The sequence below is a fragment of the Hyphopichia burtonii genome (genome assembly GCF_001661395.1).
Source record: "Hyphopichia burtonii NRRL Y-1933 unplaced genomic scaffold HYPBUscaffold_6, whole genome shotgun sequence".
Taxonomy (NCBI): Eukaryota; Fungi; Ascomycota; class Pichiomycetes; order Serinales; family Debaryomycetaceae; genus Hyphopichia; species Hyphopichia burtonii.
The window spans coordinates 214,715-232,750 of NW_017963733.1; the positions used below are offsets into that span (position 1 = coordinate 214,715).

At 32.6% G+C, this 18,036-nt stretch overlaps 7 protein-coding genes across 7 annotated transcripts; 3 read left to right on the top strand and 4 right to left on the bottom strand.

The window, feature by feature from the left end:
- Nucleotides 1-36: 36 nt before the first annotated feature.
- Nucleotides 37-1,940, bottom strand: UBA2 (E1 ubiquitin-activating protein; the record flags this gene model as incomplete). The annotated part of the gene is made up of 2 exons (XM_020220222.1): nt 37-1,806; nt 1,878-1,940. The coding sequence occupies 2 exons, from the start codon at nt 1,938-1,940 to the stop codon at nt 37-39; spliced, it is 1,833 nt and encodes a 610-aa protein (XP_020074971.1).
- Nucleotides 1,941-2,163: 223 nt separating this feature from the next.
- Nucleotides 2,164-3,026, bottom strand: DPM1 (dolichyl-phosphate beta-D-mannosyltransferase). Its single transcript, XM_020221582.1, has one exon. The coding sequence runs from the start codon at nt 2,967-2,969 to the stop codon at nt 2,250-2,252; it is 720 nt and encodes a 239-aa protein (XP_020074972.1). The 5' UTR covers nt 2,970-3,026; the 3' UTR covers nt 2,164-2,249.
- Nucleotides 3,027-4,408: 1,382 nt separating this feature from the next.
- NRP1 (Nrp1p) lies at nt 4,409-6,319 on the bottom strand (the record flags this gene model as incomplete). Its single annotated transcript, XM_020223981.1, has 3 exons — nt 4,409-4,646; nt 4,971-5,610; nt 5,716-6,319. Coding segments are annotated over 3 exons (1,482 nt in total), but the record flags the coding sequence as incomplete, so codon positions are not given.
- A 940-nt stretch (nt 6,320-7,259) lies between these two features.
- On the top strand, nt 7,260-9,875 carry HYPBUDRAFT_7245 (uncharacterized protein; the record flags this gene model as incomplete). Its single annotated transcript, XM_020223645.1, has 1 exon — nt 7,260-9,875. One exon carries the CDS (start codon nt 7,260-7,262, stop codon nt 9,873-9,875), a length of 2,616 nt encoding a protein of 871 aa, XP_020074974.1.
- A 927-nt stretch (nt 9,876-10,802) lies between these two features.
- UME6 (Zn(II)2Cys6 transcription factor UME6) lies at nt 10,803-12,285 on the bottom strand (the record flags this gene model as incomplete). Its single annotated transcript, XM_020219327.1, has 1 exon — nt 10,803-12,285. Exon 1 carries the CDS (start codon nt 12,219-12,221, stop codon nt 10,803-10,805), a length of 1,419 nt encoding a protein of 472 aa, XP_020074975.1. The 5' UTR covers nt 12,222-12,285.
- Nucleotides 12,286-13,832: 1,547 nt separating this feature from the next.
- Nucleotides 13,833-15,677, top strand: HYPBUDRAFT_141860 (uncharacterized protein). Its single transcript, XM_020219798.1, has one exon. It carries the CDS (start codon nt 13,893-13,895, stop codon nt 15,288-15,290), a length of 1,398 nt encoding a protein of 465 aa, XP_020074976.1. The 5' UTR covers nt 13,833-13,892; the 3' UTR covers nt 15,291-15,677.
- Nucleotides 15,678-16,203: 526 nt separating this feature from the next.
- Nucleotides 16,204-18,020, top strand: HYPBUDRAFT_242520 (uncharacterized protein; the record flags this gene model as incomplete). The annotated part of the gene is made up of 1 exon (XM_020223295.1): nt 16,204-18,020. The coding sequence occupies exon 1, from the start codon at nt 16,314-16,316 to the stop codon at nt 18,018-18,020; it is 1,707 nt and encodes a 568-aa protein (XP_020074977.1). The 5' UTR covers nt 16,204-16,313.
- Between the last annotated feature and the right edge of the window lie 16 nt (nt 18,021-18,036).

Consider the following 18,036-nt stretch of genomic DNA (forward strand, 5'->3'; position numbering starts at 1 on the left):
TAGTATAATTATATATTAGTAGATTAGTACAAAAGGCTAAACTTCGATTGGTTTTTGGGTTTTGCGTTTCTTCAATGAAGGTTGTTCGTCCAATTCGATTTCCTCTGCGTCCCGAATCAAAGAATCTTCATCTTCAATGTAGATTGGCTGGTTATCGGCAGCCACTGGTTCAACGGGTTGGGGTTTCTCAGTAACAGGCACCTTCTTTTGTCGTAAGGTGAGTTGGGGCAATTCTAGCTGGGTGCTGGAGTTGTAGTTGATGAAAAGCTCAAGATTTTCTAACTCGTCCTCGTCATCTTGTATTAATAGTAACTCTTGGTTTACAAATCCTTTGATATCACAGAGCTTTGTTTCGAGGTTATCTTCAAAATCGTAGTCGTAAATCAATCTGGAAGACCCTAAGATTATCGACAAGTCGCCATTGTAATTATATTTCGATTTAATCGATTCAATCAAGTCGTTCAAGGTCATTTTACTCAATTGGTCTTGATTGATTTCTAAGATTCCTCTGGTGGACAATCCACAGCTGGCACACTGGGGGTTTGGTCCTAATAGAGATGCACTGGTAACGTATTTGTTTGGTCGGATACTGATAAACGTGGTTGAAAAATGATCTAAAGTCTTCTTGGATTCAGCACCATCATAATATTTCAAGGACGATAAGTTGGATAACCCACTGATTATTGCATTGGTGGTGGCAATGGCCGGTATGATATTACCGGCAACTTGCTTGATATCGAATTTCGACTTGATTTCAATGTTAAATATAAAGCATCTTAAATTCGAAGATGATACAACAAAGTTTAAAGTATCTTCATCGTCTTTATCGAAAGTTATGGATTTTTCTTCCCCCTTTAGTAATCTTTTTTGTAAATTGACACTGGATCTGTATAATACGTATAAATTTTCCAAAACTGACCATATTTTAGTATCTTGGTCCAATATTTTCTCATCGTTTGTCTTTTCATCAGCTATCAATCCTAACAAGTCAGTTTCGTAATTTTCTTCATAGTTTAATGGGGTTGGTTTAGCACGGGACTTCCACAAGGACTCTAGTCTCAATGTTCTTTCAATATCAATCTTGAATATCTTCAATATTAATCTCTTTATAAAGATTGAAGATGAGTCATTTTTAATCGACGTTCTTAATTCATTAATCTCATTGGTTTCCTTCATAATGTTCTCAATTTCTTGTTTGTTATCGGTTTCATTCTGTAAATTGTTCTCATTCACTGCTTCGTTGGATTCAATTTCATCGAAAAGTTGATGAAATAAAAATTCTTTGGCCCAGGTTATACAATGGACCGGCTGCGATGGGGTGGACCTAATTGTACAAACTGGGAATGTTTTAGGAGTTGCTTTGGCCTGACACTCAAAACATTCACTAACATAGGGGAATATTGGTTGAATTTGTCCATCGTAACCAGTGGTACCACTTTCCATCAATGGTTTTTTCAAAAATAAACTCATCTTATTCACATACCTTCTGGCTTCCAAGTTATCTAAGGCATTGAAAATATAACTGAACTGACCCCACCATTCTATTGGGAACTGCTTAGTATTCATGATATTCCCATGATGAGGTACTAATTTAGTATCAAAATAATTAAAACTTTCAACTGCTTTGGATATAGTCAATGATTTGGATTTATCGATATCTTTTTGGCGAAATAAAAATTGTCTATTCAAATTTGATAATGTGATCGTATCAAGATCAACTATATGAATCTCTCCAAACCCTGATAGTATCAAATCTTTCAATAATTCACATCCAATTCCTCCTGCCCCAACCATCAAAACTTTGGTCTGTTTATTTGTTAGTAAGTCGTTATTGCAAAAATCGCTGGCGTACACAGAAACTTGCCAAAATTACATACACTTCTCAACTTGTCATATCTTGGAGTACCCAAAACCTTCTTCAAATACGTATCTTTAGCCATTTCAACCTCTGTTTATGAATACTTTTGGAAAGAACCTTATCTTAGTTTTGTTTTGAGTTTTTTTCCAATTTTTCACTTTCGCTCGCTTGAGCTGAATTCAACTACAAGAGCATTATAAAACAGTAAAATAAAACAGTAAAAGTAGTATAAAACAGTAAAATAAAACAGTAAAAGTAGTATAAAACAGTAAAATAAAACAGTAAAAGTAGTATAGAACATAAAAGCGGTATAAAACAGTATGTATATTAACAGGTGAAAAATGAATTGAAGCTATTAAAGGAAAAAAAAGTAGAATCAAAGGTATATTTATTATACATTGGTGAATAAACTCCAGACCCCTTTCAAGTATTGGACAATTTCGTCACCACCTAATTTGGATTCACCGTACAATCTGTCGACGAAACTGATCGGAACTTCACCTACAGCGAACCCTAAAGCTTTGGCCCTAACCATCATTTCCATTTGGAAAACATAACCTTTAGACTTGGTTTCATCGATGACTTTAGCTAAAACTTCTTTCTTATACAATCTGAAAGAACCAGTTAAATCAGATACATGAGGTCTTAAAACAGTAGATGCCAAAAAGTTGGCTCCTCTAGAAACTAACTTTCTCTTCAAGTCCCAACCGTAAACACCCCCGTTACCAACGTATCTGGTCCCAGTCACAATATCAAAATCTTCCGTCTTTTGTTTAGCAATAAATTCAGGAATAGCTTCCGGGTGATGAGAGAAATCAGCGTCCATAATAATAACAAAGTTCCCAGTTACAAATTGTAATCCATGAACATAAGCAGTACCTAACCCTAATTTACCTGCTCTTGCTCTCAATTGAACATGGTTTTCCCCATAGATGTCAATCAACTTCTTAGCAATCACTTGGGTCCCGTCAGGCGAATTATCATCAACAATAACAACTTCCCAATCTAAGTTTTGTTCCTTAAATGTTTTGGCCAATAAATAAACCAAAATTGGTAAGTTTCTCTTCTCGTTATATGTTGGTAAGATCACAGAATATTTATTAGCACTCATATTTATCCGGTCTTCTCTTTCTATACTCTGAATATGCTTGCTGTTGTTGCAATTACTCTTCAATCAAAATGTATTTAGACTGTTTTTTTTTTTTTACGTGTCCCAAAGTTTTGAATCTATCTTTTTTTTTTGTTTGTTTGATTTTTTAGCGAGCTCAATTGAGTAAAGGTATAACGAGGAACTTTTGCAACTTGATTGATTCTGTTATGAAGCTTACAACAAGCCATTACAACGACTACATTAGTATATGGATGTAAAACTCGATAGATAAAAGCACAGATATATAAGACAAATAAGACAAGGAAAAGTCCAAAAAATGAAAGAAGAAAAGAACAACTTTTGGAAACACAATAAATACATAATTAAATGAACAAATACTCAAATGAAAGAAAAAACACACATAGGTAGTTTTGAAAAAGAAATTAAATGAATTGGACCTCCCGAAAAATCACCAAAACTACTTTTAGTATACATCAGCACCAAAACTATTACCACAAACACTAAACTACCAAATAATGAACCTGAAAGTCATTATTAACAAAAAGTAAATGAAACAAAAAAACACAAGCATGTAAGAATGACTTAAATATGAAAAGCAACAATGGAAAGAAGGGAAACATAAAGATAAACGCATAGGAGGAGTAAACCTAAAGAAGATGAAAAAAACACACAGAAAGAACGATAATCTATTGGTTATTCAAAGTCAAAGACCTGATTTGGCTTGAAAGAGCATTGAAAGAAGACGAAGTATTTGGATCGGTAGATGCAGTATGAGGGGGAATGTGATTATAGGTATTATTCAATTGGGGGTTGGTTGGGATGTTATTATTCATGGCACCAAAGCTTGGACCACTAATACTATTTCTTTGGGATGGATATGACTCTCCCAACTGTTGTTGCATACCGAATTTGGCATATAACCCCGGTGAATTAGGAACCGATTGATTGAAACCACCCTGCTGTTGTTGTTGTTGTTGCTGCTGCTGTTGTAATAGGGCCAATTGTTGGGGTAATAGGTTCAAATGGGCTTGTGATGGATTTTGAGAGGGATTTGATTGATGGCCATAATACGATTGGGCTTGTGAATTATGATGGAATTGACCACTTTGACGGTTGTTGGAATAGGAAACTTTATTTTGAGTATTATTATATTGATTTGACGTTGGTGAAATTGATGGCTGAGAATAATGATTGTTATGGCTTTTTGCATGTTGAGGTTGAGGTTGTTGTAAACCAATAAAGCTGTTACTCAAGTTGAGAGGTTGGCCACTGGCAGTTGCTGCTGCAATTGCAGCTGCCGTTGAGTTCACCGAATGAATATGTGCAGATGCTGCAGCTGCAGCAACATGGTTACTATCAGCATTACCAGACATGTTATTATTATTATTATTATTATTATTATTATTATTATTGTTGTTGTTGTTGTTATTATTGACAATTGGTTTTGCACCACCACATTTTAAACAGCAAAGGTTTTTAGCAAAATTATGATATTGACAATTTTCATTTGAACACTTCCAATCACCTGCTCTAAATGGTACATTGTTCCCGTACCTTGATCCACCGCTATGATTACCATTCATCATGTTAGGGCCATTACCACCATGGCTTTGGCTATGATTATGATGGTAACCATGGTTATTATGATGTAATCCATGTCCATGATTATGAAGTTGGCTAGTACTCTGACTATGAGAATGCCCATGGCCATGACCATTTAAATTTTGATGATGTGATTGATCAGTAGATTGAGAATCAAATTGGTTGAATTGATGATCATTATAATTACCATTCAATTGATTATTATTAAGAACTGCAGCAGCAGCATTAACAACAGCAGCATTTAAAGAAAATTTATCAATTGGATTACCATTATTATTTGAATTGTTAAGGTGATAATTCATACTCAAATTTTTATGATGACGGTTATTATTATTAGTGGAATTATTAGTAGAATTATTATTTGAATTCAAGGATTTAGAACCAGAATTATTGGAATACATTGTTTCTTGAATTGTAACAGCACTAGTAGCCGGGAATGAGCATCTAAAACAAGCGGTTCTTCTTTGGAAATTTGAAAACCCACAAGATGGACAAGTCCAGTCTCCTGGTCTAGGTCTATTTTTCAGAGGAGGGAAAGGAGTTAACAAGTCATTAGCTTTATCCAAAACCCTGGTTGATGAAGCTTGAACTTCAATTGCGCGATCATTGAGAACTCTACCATTCATGGACAATGATTCTGCAGCTTCTTCATGTTTTGAAAAAACTGCAAAACCCGAAATTCCTTTAGATTTTTTATTGAAAAATTTATTCCCTCCAGGGTTATTATTATTGGTGTTGTTAACATTACCATTATTATTATTATTATTATTTGAAACTTCTAGATTTTTCAAAGTCCAAAAGGCAATTGGTCTACCTCCATATTGAGTAAACCAAGATTCTAATTCTGATTGAGTAGTATCAGAAGGTAAATTGGAAAGATATAAAATTTTGGAACGTTCAGCCAAAAAAATTCTTGCATCCTGAGCAGAATCATAAGGTTTAGTCAAAACTGATTGATGTTCGTCGATGGGTAATGATTTTTTGATTAATTGAATTAATACTTTAGCACTTAAACTAACGGTTGATTTTGATCTAGGTTCTAAATTCGAAATGCTTTCAATATTTGAATTAATATCATTGGTGAAGTTAGTACTTGAATTTGATCTTGAATCTTGATTTGAACCAGACCCGGAGGAGATTGAACCAGAAGAAGAAGCAAGAGGAATAATAGGAGGAGGAGAATTAGAAGTTAACAGTTCAATAACCGGTAAGTCATCCAAGTTATCTAATTCTACTTGTAAAGCAGTGATAATGTTAGATAAAGAGGTTGCAGTATAAGAAAGAGCTTCCGGATGGGTCAGCTGCCATTTTGAATATTCATTAGTTAAATCAAAAACTCTTGGATGTTGTAAGTAGGGAGGTAAAACCACTGCTTTATCTCTTGCTTCTCTTGGTAATTGAACTCTTAATGTGGTAGCATTAATAGTGACCAAACTGAATTCTTTATTTTTACTAATAACTTCTTCTTGCATGAATTTATCGAACTGGTTGATAGCATCCCTAAAAGAACTAGCATCACGAACATGTTCCCAAGAGATCCGATTAATTTGAGAACAATATAAAGTTATGGGAGTGTTAACTGGTTTGACCAAAACAGAATTTTCATGAGAGACTTCGAGACTTCTTGCATCGACTAAACACCATGCAAATTCAATTAATTCAGTGGAATCTTTATTCACATAAGAGGCGTTCGAAGAAGAATCATCGCAGGTGGTTGCAAGATGTATAACGACATAAACGTCACTCATCGTAAATTAACTTCAAGAGAAATAACAGTCCTGACAATTACTGGATATTCAATAGTCAATATCAGTAGCCAATAAGTAAGCAATAGTCAACAATCAATAGTCAATAACCAATAGTCTATAGACAATAATCAACACAATTTATTAAAGGAACGACTGGAGTACAAGGAGTGAATATATGATAGAACCCCGCAGGTAACTGGCTATTGCAGGTGGAGGTTGGTGGGTTTGGCGTTCTACTGCTGGCGCACCTGTGCTTATCAACGTGACTGCTGGATGTCTGTGGATCTGTTCGCCGGGGGAAGGTGGTAAGGCTGTTGGGTTGTTGTAATTTGTTGATAATCTTTTCAACTAAGCGCTTGTATCGGGTTTTCTTCGAGAACCAAAAAAAAAAAAAAAAATAAAAAAAAAAAAAAATTTGTTAGCGAAAAATCACGGACTGCAGATAGCACGATCACGTGTACAGGATCCGTACACCATACAACATCCGTGCATCCTCAATAATACACCCGTGCACCAAGAGAAAACTGATAACGATAGGGGATAGAGACACAAATGCCAGTAGTAAAGCCAAAGCAGGGTCGCCAGTGGAGATGATGGTAGCACGCGTCGGGTGCCATTGGAGGTCGGCGAGTGGTTGTCCTTCTGACCTAGGTCATGAAAAGCACCGTTAAGACAAATGATTGTACTGGGAAATGAAGTTTAGTATGGGTGAGACCGTTTGGGCCATACAAAACAAAAAAAAAAAACTAGAGCTAGTGAAAAAAAACAGAAAAACAATCAAGGTATTGGGTACTACAACGTTAAATAGAGTATAACAAGGTGTATTGAGGGCAACAACGCCATTGGATCACACGTAAGGGTATAAGAAAAGTTGAGTTAAAAGCTGGGAGTGCTTTTCGGAGAAATTAATTTGGGATTTTTTTGTTCAAAGAAGATCAAAATGATATCGATTTTTGACGGAGATTCAAAGAATCCAGAAAATCCCAATTTAGCATTGAGACAGGGCCAGCTGAGAGTGTTTAAGACACAATTGGTGCTTTGTCTATGGATTGGGATGAGTTCGTTCTTGTTATTTTGTATATTAAGAAGAAAATGGCCTCATATGTACGCAGTTAGGACGTTAAGAAGGAATAATTTTAAAAATAATCTTAAATCATTACCGACAGATTTGCTAAATTGGGTGGTAACGTTATATAAGATAACCGATGATGAAGTGTTGGAGTTTTCAGGATTGGATGCTTACGTTTTTTTAAGTTTTTTCAAAATGGGAGTCAAGATATTTTCCTTATTATCAATATTGGATATTTTCATTTTGAGTCCGTATAGATATTATTATACGGGGAATTATGATAAAGATAATATAACTTGGTCGGCGTTTTTGGTGAGTAGCTTCATGAATACGGAATCTTCTCACTTAGCTCAAGACCCCCCAGATTTTAGTGACGATTTCCCTAATTATTTCTGGTGCTATCCAATATTCACTTATTTATTTTCGATAATTGTGTATGTCAAATTGTTTGATTATACGAAGTTGGTATTGAAAATAAGACAAAAATATTTGGCATCACAGAATTCCATAACTGATCGTACAATTAGATTAGATGGTATACCAAAAAGACTATTACGGAAAAATGATCCAAGTATATTGAAAAAATTCATTGAGGAGTTGCAAATTGGTAAAGTAATGGATGTTAAATTAATCTATGATTTCACTCCATTAGAAAACTTGTTCAATGAAAGAAATTTATTAATAAACAATTTAGAAAAACTTTATTCTAAGACTTATGAATTAAAAATTGATTTATATAATCAAACCAAGACTCCAACCGTTATAACCAAGAACTCAATTCATAATAATGACAATTCAAATAAAAAAATTGTGAAGAATCGTAATAAAATTAATGATTTATCAATAAAACTCATTGAAATTAATAATAAAATTAAAGATTATCAAAATAAATTCGATTCTAAAACATCCACGGTCAATATTGAAGAAAACCCCGAATTCAAAATACTACCAACCGCTTTTATAACCATGGATTCAGTCGCGTCCGCTCAAATGGCGGCTCAAACAGTTTTAGATCCCAGAGTTTATAAACTAATGGTTTCATTAGCACCAGCGGCAAAAGATATTAAATGGAAAAATTTCAGATTAACCTACTATCAAAAATTATTTAAAGCATATTTAATCACCATTTTAATCATTTTCAGTTACATCTTTGTTTCCTTCTTAGTCACTCCATTATCATCATTATTGGATTTGAAAACTATTAGTAAAATATGGCCAGAATTAGGAGATTTAATTAAGAAATCAAAATGGTTAACTACATTTGTTACTGGTATCTTACCACCATTTTTATTTTCTTTATTAAATATCCTGTTACCTTATTTTTATAAATTCTTATCAAAATATCAAGGTTATTCTTCAAATAGTGATATCGAATTATCTACGCTACTGAAAAACTTTTTCTTTATCTTCTTCAATTTATTTTTGGTTTTCATTGTATCTGGAACAATCTGGGATTACATTTCCTCTATTAGTGATACCACTAAATTGGCTTATCAATTAGCAACTTCCTTGAAAAAACTTAGTTTGTTTTATGTTGATTTGATCTTATTACAAGGTTTGGCAATGTTCCCGGTTAAATTATTACAAATTGGTGATTTTTTCATTTTAAATATTATTGGTAAATTATTATTCTTGAAAAATTTAATATTAAGAACCCCAAGAGACTACAGGTTTTATTATTATACTCCTCCAATATTTGACTTTGGTATACACTTACCCCAGCATATTCTCATTTTCATTATTATATTAATTTATTCAGTAGTTTCAACTAAAATTGTTACTAGTGGATTGGTTTATTTTATTCTTGGATTCTTTGTTTATAAATATCAATTAATTTATTGTTTTGTCCATCCTCCTCATTCAACTGGTAAAGTTTGGCCCATGATTTTTAGAAGATTAATGTTAGGCTTGGGTATATTTCAAATTTTCATGTGTGGAACTTTAGCTTTAGAAGGAGCTATATTATTAGCTATATTATGTACCCCTTTAGTTTTTGTTACATTGATTGTTGCTTGGAACTATGAAAGATATTATTTACCTTTGAATACCTTCATTGCTTTAAAAGCAATTCATAATCCTTATAATTTTGATTTGGAATTTGATGATGATAATGATGATATATTATCAGTATCCAAAAACTCTTCTTCTTCTGCAATTGCAGAAGAAGATGAAGAAGAACTCATCACTCCATACAATGATGAAACTTCTTTAATCGATAATCAAGTAATAGATTATAATTCAAACTCTACTACTAAAAGAAGAGTGTCTACAATTGATGAAGAAAGAGAACAATTTACTGATTATACTTACCCATATCTAATCGATCCTTTAAATGGACCATGGATTGGATTTGAAGGTGATTATATTTCAATGGTTGAATATAATCTCAACCAACAAGATCTAGAAGATGGTGACATGAGTGTTTTATCCACATTTGAAGACGAATTCATCTTACGGAAGAAACTAAAGGTTCCAGAATGGGAATAAGCATATATAGTCTAATATAAGACATAAAGTCAATATACATAGGCATAAACTCTAATACATAGAGATCTGAAAAGGTTCCATATAAAGTTATTGTACAATACGCGAAATGAAAAAGGCTGTAAAAAGTCGATGCAAAAAAAAAAAAAAAAAAAAATTTTCATTTTGGCTGAAAATTAGACGAACTCATAATGAATAATTAGACCGTACATTTACAGCCAAAGTAATTCATACATATTCATATATGATCATGTAGACAGTAGACGAAGCCCGGTGTATTTGTCGGTTAGGTTAAGAAGGACTCGAGGTTATAAACAGGCTCGATTGACAATTATCCTCATGACAACGAGTAAAGAATGATTAAAAATGCTGGCTAGGAAGGGATATTAGTTAATGGAAAGGTTTGAAAGGGGGTTTCAGCAGGTTTAACGATTTGACAAACATAGCTTTGTAACTTGTAAGGAACCAATAGCTTGCCAATTAATTTCTTTTTTGGTTTAATCGTCAGATTTAACAAAGGATGAAAATTTTTTTGCATTAAAAGGAGAGAATTGAAAAGATTATATAAAAAAGGGAGGATCCAGGTAAGTTTTGAAGGCCAATTTACATATTTTGGTAATCAAGATAATATTATTTTAATGAGAAACAACTCGTATTAAGGTATTAGAGTAGTTTATAACAAACTAAAAAAAAAAAAAAAAAAGTGAAAAACTGAACAATTTGCAACCATGATATGAAAAAAAAAAAAAGAGAACAGAACCGAATAAAAAATGAAACCAGATGAAATTAATAGAGGATACTAAAAGGAGATACCGAATTACGCGGGGATTCACATCAATCAAAGATGATGATTAGAAATACCCTGAAAAGAAGAAGTTTGTATAAATGAAGAAAATAAAATAAAAAAAAATAAAATAAAATGCAATAGAATCAAAAATCTTTCTTCTTTTTGTTTAAGTTTTGTTTTTGCTTTCTGATAATTGAAATGTTTTCTAATTTTTCTTTTCTTAAGTTTTTATCAATGACGTATAAAGGTTTTTCTAAAGAATAGTCACAATCAATACCGAATTTAAAGCAACTAGTACAAACTGGTCTTAATTCGTCACATTTTAAATGTTTAATACGACAAATCCAACAACCACTTTTCAGTCTTGGTAATAATCTTCTTCTAGTATATTTTTTCGGTTTAGAAGAAGGACTTTCATCATTGAGAGAAGATTTTGAAGTTTTTTTATTAATAATTCTTTTATTACCAACTTCATTAAGAGAAGGATAATTTTTTCTTTCTTTTAAGAATTGAGGAGAAGAATCATGACGAAAGATATTGAGAGGAGGCATGATATTTCTTTGATTATTAATATCTAAACCATTATATTTATTACATAATGGACTAATACCAATTTCTGGAGTTGACAGATTACTTAATTGAGTTTGAATAACCAAATTTTTTTTATTTTGTAAATTATTGAGACGATTTAAAGAAGGTTTTTTCAAAATTTTATGATTATTTGAATAAATTGGAGGAGTAATTGAAGATTGATTTGAAGATTGATTTGTAAGTTGTTGATTATTATATTTAATTGGAATTGGAGCTCTAATATTCAAATCTTCATTAATTGTAGAGTTTGGTGTAAAACTTGAATCACTTAAATTTGAATCATTAATTGTTGGAGTATAAGGTATATTTATAATATCATTAAATTGAGAATTTGAAGTTGGTAAACTTGTTGATTGAAATTGATTTAAAATTGAATCATCATTATTTGTTGATTGATTTATTGAATCAGGTATTGAATCAAATGAAGGATTACCTAAATCAAATTCTCCAATTTGATACATTAAATCATTATTTATAGTTGAATTATCAATTAAATCACTTGATGAATCCATATTTAATTTAAAAATTGGTGGATTTATCGAATTTTGAAAATGATTATCGTTATGGAAACTATTAAGTGAATTCATGGCATTTTGATTAGAGAAAATAGAGTATTGTGAAGAATTTTGTATACTAAAGTCATTAAATGATAAATCATTTAAATCTCCAACCGGTGGTTGGACTTGTACCGGAGGTACTTGATGCTGATGCTGATGTTGATGCTGATGTTGGTGTTGATGAGGTTGAGGTTGATGCTGAGGTTGATGCTGAGGTTGATGCTGAGGTTGATGCTGAGGTTGATGATATCCAATAGGTGGAGGAGGTAAAGGTTGAAAAGGTAAACCAGTTTGATCAAATTGATATAATTGATCAATATTCTGATTTGAAGAACTAATGATAGAACTATTTAATTTAATAGTATCTTCAGTTTCAAAAGTTGAATTTGGAGAATTAACAATTGAATTTGACATGCTATATAGAGATTTTAAAGAAAAATAAGGGAAAAAGAAGAAGTAAAAATTAAGAAAAATCAATGACAAAGTAGTAAAACTACTGGTGAAAATCAAATCACCATCAAGAATTGAAATGAGTGAATTTAAAAGAATGAATTCAAGTTGGTAGTAGGAAAAAAAAGAAAGCAAAATGAAAACAAATTGGTAGTTATTAGTAGTTTGGATAGTTAATGAACAATTTGAAAATCCAATAAAACAAAAAAAAAAAAAATGGAAAACTAAATGGAAAATTTGAAACTAAATGGAATAATTTAAAATAGTAGTAAAGACAACTTTCCAATCTAATTTAGTAGTAATAACCATGATCCCTGTTACAATAATCTTTCTCTTTGGGCAAGTTTAAGCTATTTTTCCCATTATAATTAACTTACCCAAATTGTTAAGGTAATTGATTCACAAAATAAACAGCTTAACTACTAAACATTCTCGATTACAACTATTAGGGGTATGTGCCATTGACTATCTCTTAAACAATCATTCCATTATAATGTAGTACTCCGTACTTATACTTCCGTGTTGTGCTCATACTTGTTGTATCTCGCCATTATTTTCCGAGTTGTTTTGCTAATTTGTCCACTGTTTATTTACCTCGAGGCCATTGTTGTATCAATAAACCCAATTAAACTTTGGTGATTGTGCTTTGAATGCAACAACCCACCGTTTTTGCATCTTTTTTGCATCATTTTCCTCCAACCAATGAAAAAAGCAGAAAAAATCCAGCGAAAAATTTGATGCTCGCTTGAAAAAGGACCGTTTTGAAAAATTTTCATTTACCAACTACTTCTTTTTCTTCTTTAACATATTTTTCACTTCCGGAATACCAGCTACGTTAATGGTACTTTGATTTAACAGTAGCAAAAATGGCCGGAAGGAGATCGACTGGTCCATGGAATAATCCCGTTAGTCACCTGTTGATTAACTGGTTCGCTATGTGGACACACCCCATTCATGTGATTGTAGTGGCTTATCCTTCGATGAACCATCTCAATGGCTAGAGCCATTGTCTGCATTGTTGGCCGAGATAGGTAGTTCGTACATGCTCTTAAGTGCATATTCCGTAACCGCCATCCACATGATAGTAAGATAAGCTCCTCCTTGCGCTTCCCAAGTGTTTCAGAATGCCTCTACAGTAGTTATCTTGAATTATCTTGAAAAATTGTGCATCGACACCTTAAGCAATCATCTTAATACTGCATTATCGAGTTAATATTGCCGTCTGCATAACCTCGATAGCAGTTAAAGCTAACTCTATTTCCAATTGAGATGAGTTGTAAAGCGGTTTCAAACCCAGTCGTGGATAGACCAGTCGTGGATAGACCACCGTGCCGAAAGTTGTCCCGTGCCGAGATTTACCCAGGGGAAGTGAAAGTGCAGTTTGACGCGTGGCAACCTGTAAAACATTTCAATTACCTAAGCCCTTACGTAAGCCGAGATTTTCTCATTAAAAAAACAACAACAACAACAACAACAAAAAAGGGACACAAAAACGCGGGTCTTTTGGTAGTAATTTACCCATAAGGGTCCTGACAACTCCTACTCATTTGTAAATAAACAATCTTGAAGTATAAGAACATAACCCTTCGTCATCTTAGGAAAAGACGGCACTCCAGCATCCAGCCACTCGTTCATATGAAAAGCATTAGGAACTTACCCATCTCATCGCCATCGTCGATTGCGGAATTCAACTCGAACTTAAAGTCCAATATAATCTTGGTGGTGAAGTATCCATTCGAAGCAGAAAATGACCCGGAATTAACCATTGGGAAAGGCGACTTGTTGAAGTTGTTAGATCGTCCAGGAACCGGGTGGCTATTGGTTAAATTCATTGATCGAATGACCAGTCCAGGATTGGTGCCGGCCAGTTATGTTGATATTGCAGTTAACGATCCCATCAACCCAATAACTCTTGATTGGTTACAAGAAATGATCAATAAACCTATACAAACCCCGACATTCAATAACGAATACTTCGAATACCAAATTAATAATTTTTTCAAATCCAATTTACCGAAAACAATTAATAATAAACCATATCCAATAAGTGCATCGATATCGAATTTTTACCTTTATCAAGATAGATACTGGTATCGATTGGATATTATTTATAGTGATAACTCGAAAAACTACCTCTGTAAATATTATCAAGATTTCTATAATTTACATATTAAATTATTAGAAAATTTCGATAAAATACCAAAATTACCAGAACCAATCTCGATTAAATCAGATAAAAATTTAATTAATTCCTTATTGAAAAGATGTAACGATTTGCATATCTATATTAATAAATTAATTTTGAATAAACAAATACAAATTTCTCATCAATTGGTTGATTGGTTAGATATTGATAATAATGAACACGGATTTCGTTTGGGTCATAATGATTCAATAAATTACTCGAATATCGAAATTACAAATAAAGTTCTTCCAAACTCAATCGATATCTTACAAGAATACGAACAAGAAAGTAAATTAGAAAATTCCATGGAATCAAATAACTCCACCAATGACGATACTACAATTGAAACAACCATCGATTCCTTACCGCAAAGAACAAAATCAAAAAACATTTATAATCATTACCAGCAAATTAAAAGTACCACCCTGCCCAAGTTGAGTATATCAACCCAACTTTCACCCAAGAATTCTCCAATTTCAGCTTCCCCGAAACTATTCACCCCCGTGTTGACTTCAATCGATGATTTACCTTGCCAAACTCCATTCACCCCGTTCACCCCAGTCCTGAATCACAATTCCATCCATTCAAGTCCGTTGGGCTCGCTTCCGTCAATCAAATGCAAGATCCTCACTCCTTCAAATGATATTTTGGCAATCAAACTAAATAAAAATGAAATTACTAATTTACAAGTATTCAAAAAACTAATTATGAAAAAAATTTACTTCAATTTCTTATTTATCAGATTACCAAATCAAGTAGATAAATCATTCCATAATATCGATCACTTGAATTTCAACCTAATCGAATTTGTTAAACATAATGATAAAGTCCTACTCAAAATCTCTTAATTTACTTCTTGTGTGTTTTATTGTATTATATAATATATTCTTTTTCTTTTTTGAAACTGCTCGAATATGTACCCTGCTTGAATTACGTCTCTCTGCGCCAGCCTTAGCCTTTCACCGACCATTATCACCCACTATTATCACCCACTATTTTCCCATTATCATGCTGATCGATGATGTTTTGGTGATGGGCGGACCCCGCCCAAAACGGCAATTGCGCTTCCGCAAACGGAAACCGCCCGATCGGGCCAAATACGTCCCTTTTTGTCCGGGAGCCTGGTGGTTGCACTGGCAGACTTGGATTGGGTGTAGCACAAGAACAACAATCAGTAGTATCTGTAGATAGTATCTGTAACGTAGGAGGACCAATAGGAACTAAGATGGCCAAACAATACAGCGTATTGTATTCGGCTAATATTGTTTCACTGAAAATAGTCCCTCCAACATTAGTCAATTCTTCTTTCGCTTAAAATTCCCTCCGCGTACGAGGTGAGCAGATCACTCAATGCTCTGCAAGTAACGTCCATGGATATGTCTGTGTGTATATAAATAAATAGATATATGAGGTATGTATATAGTAAACAGAGTAAACATAGTAAACATAGTAAACATAGTAAACATAGTAAATATCATATATATAGAGGACTCCCCCTTCAAGCACAGGAGACAAAGTCACTTTGCAACAGCACGAATTGAGTCCAAAATTAATTAACCATTTTCGGTGAGAACCTTTTCAAATCACAGATACACGATTTTTCAGCTTTGTTCAAGTTTTTCACATCCATTTGATAATTGTTAAAGACAACCGCAGGAGTGCATTTCAATTTGTGTGTAAAAGCCATAGATTGAATAGATATATATACTGAATATTCCGATAGTTGTAAGGTTTTGATACGTCGTCAAGGCATTTGGTATTTCAGTTTAAAACATTTGTATTAGACTTGAAGAAATTATTCTAGTAAGACTTTAAAAGGATAGAAAGGGAACCCATTCTGTAAATTGGGAAATTTAAGTAGTTGATTAAGAATGTCATCCAGTCTTTTCAAGTCTAAACAGCATAAGTCAAGGAAGAATTTGAAAAAATTGTCAATTTCGGCTCCGTTTGCAAATAGTCCTACTTCGGAAACATGTTCTTCGTTCAGTCCCTATTCATCGACTTCTAATGTAAGTTTCATTCATTCGCCAACGTACTCTTATCCGGTGGTGGTATTAAGAGCCAGATACGATTTCAATCTGGAAGATAATCAAGAAATATCGGTCAAGGCAAATGATTATCTTAAATTATTAGACCGTCCAGGGAATGGATGGATTAAGGTTTCATATTTAGATAAAGTCAATGAAACCGGGCTTATTCCAGCCAGTTATGTGGATATAGCAGTTAATGATCAAGTTAATCCAATTAGTTATGAATGGTTGAATGAATATAAAAGTATAGTGAATGACGAAATAGATGAAGTCCCACCAAGAAGAATATCAATGTATCATTATAATAATTTTGATGAAATTGAAGTTAAAGCACCTAAAATTGATGGTCAAGAGTTTCAAACCAATGTTTATCCAATTGATGTTAAAGTATCAAATGTTTTACAAAATGACCAATCTAGAATATGGTATAAAGTTAAATTTACCATGAATGATGAGTCAGTGGTTTATATTGGTAAATACTATCAAGATTTTTATAACTTGCATATCAATTTATCCATGATGATTGAAAATTTACCTAAATTACCCCAACCAATTAGAACCCAATCTCATATTAAATCGAAATCAATTGATAATTTCATTTCGAATAAACTTGAAGATCAAAAATATTTAGAAAGTTTGATTCTAAGGTGTAATGATTTGAATATCTACTTTAATCATTTATTAAAAATTGATTCCATTAAAAATTGTTTTGAACTTTTAAATTTCATTGATTCGGGTCCTAAAGTTATTAATTGTAACGATTCAAATGTTAATGATTCCTTATATAAAAATTCAATTGACTTAATTGATTTGCTTGAATCTAAAACCCCCCACTCTTTTAGTCCAACTGCTCCATTACCTCCAATCGAATCTAATTATAAATTATCAACTACATCTCCACCTCGTGGTATGGTTCAAAGTACAAGCTCAACTACAATCAATAGTTATACCTCATTAATTGATGACTATGAAGAAGAATCCAAATCAGAAACTTTTGATGAATATAATCAATCAATTGATACTGAAGATACTAGTAGTGAAGAAATGATTGATCAATTCAAATCAATGGATTTACACCAAAGAAATGATTCATTATCAAGTAATAAAAGCTTCCCAGTAACCCCTACTCTCAACCTTTTCGATGATCATTTATTACCATTAACCCCAAACACTCCTATTTTAGAAGATGACGATGAATACAAATTGACAAACCATATCATTTATTCGCCATCCTTAAGTCCCTTGAAGAAAAATCGAAGAACGGGGTCAAATTTAAGAAATTCAATAAGTAACGAAAATATTAAAATTAAAATAATGTTAAATAATTCAGAAAATGATATTATTGCATTGAAAATGAAATCAACCAATTTAATTTCAATCGTTTATTTGAAAAAATTATTAAGTTTCAAAATTTACAAAGATTATAATTTAATTAACCATTATAAATTAATTGTTGCTGATCAAAATTACGACTTAAATGATGACGATTTATTAAATTACATCAAATCAAAATCTAAAGTCACTTTGAAACTCGTAAGAAGCAGATGATCATGATATCCTAATA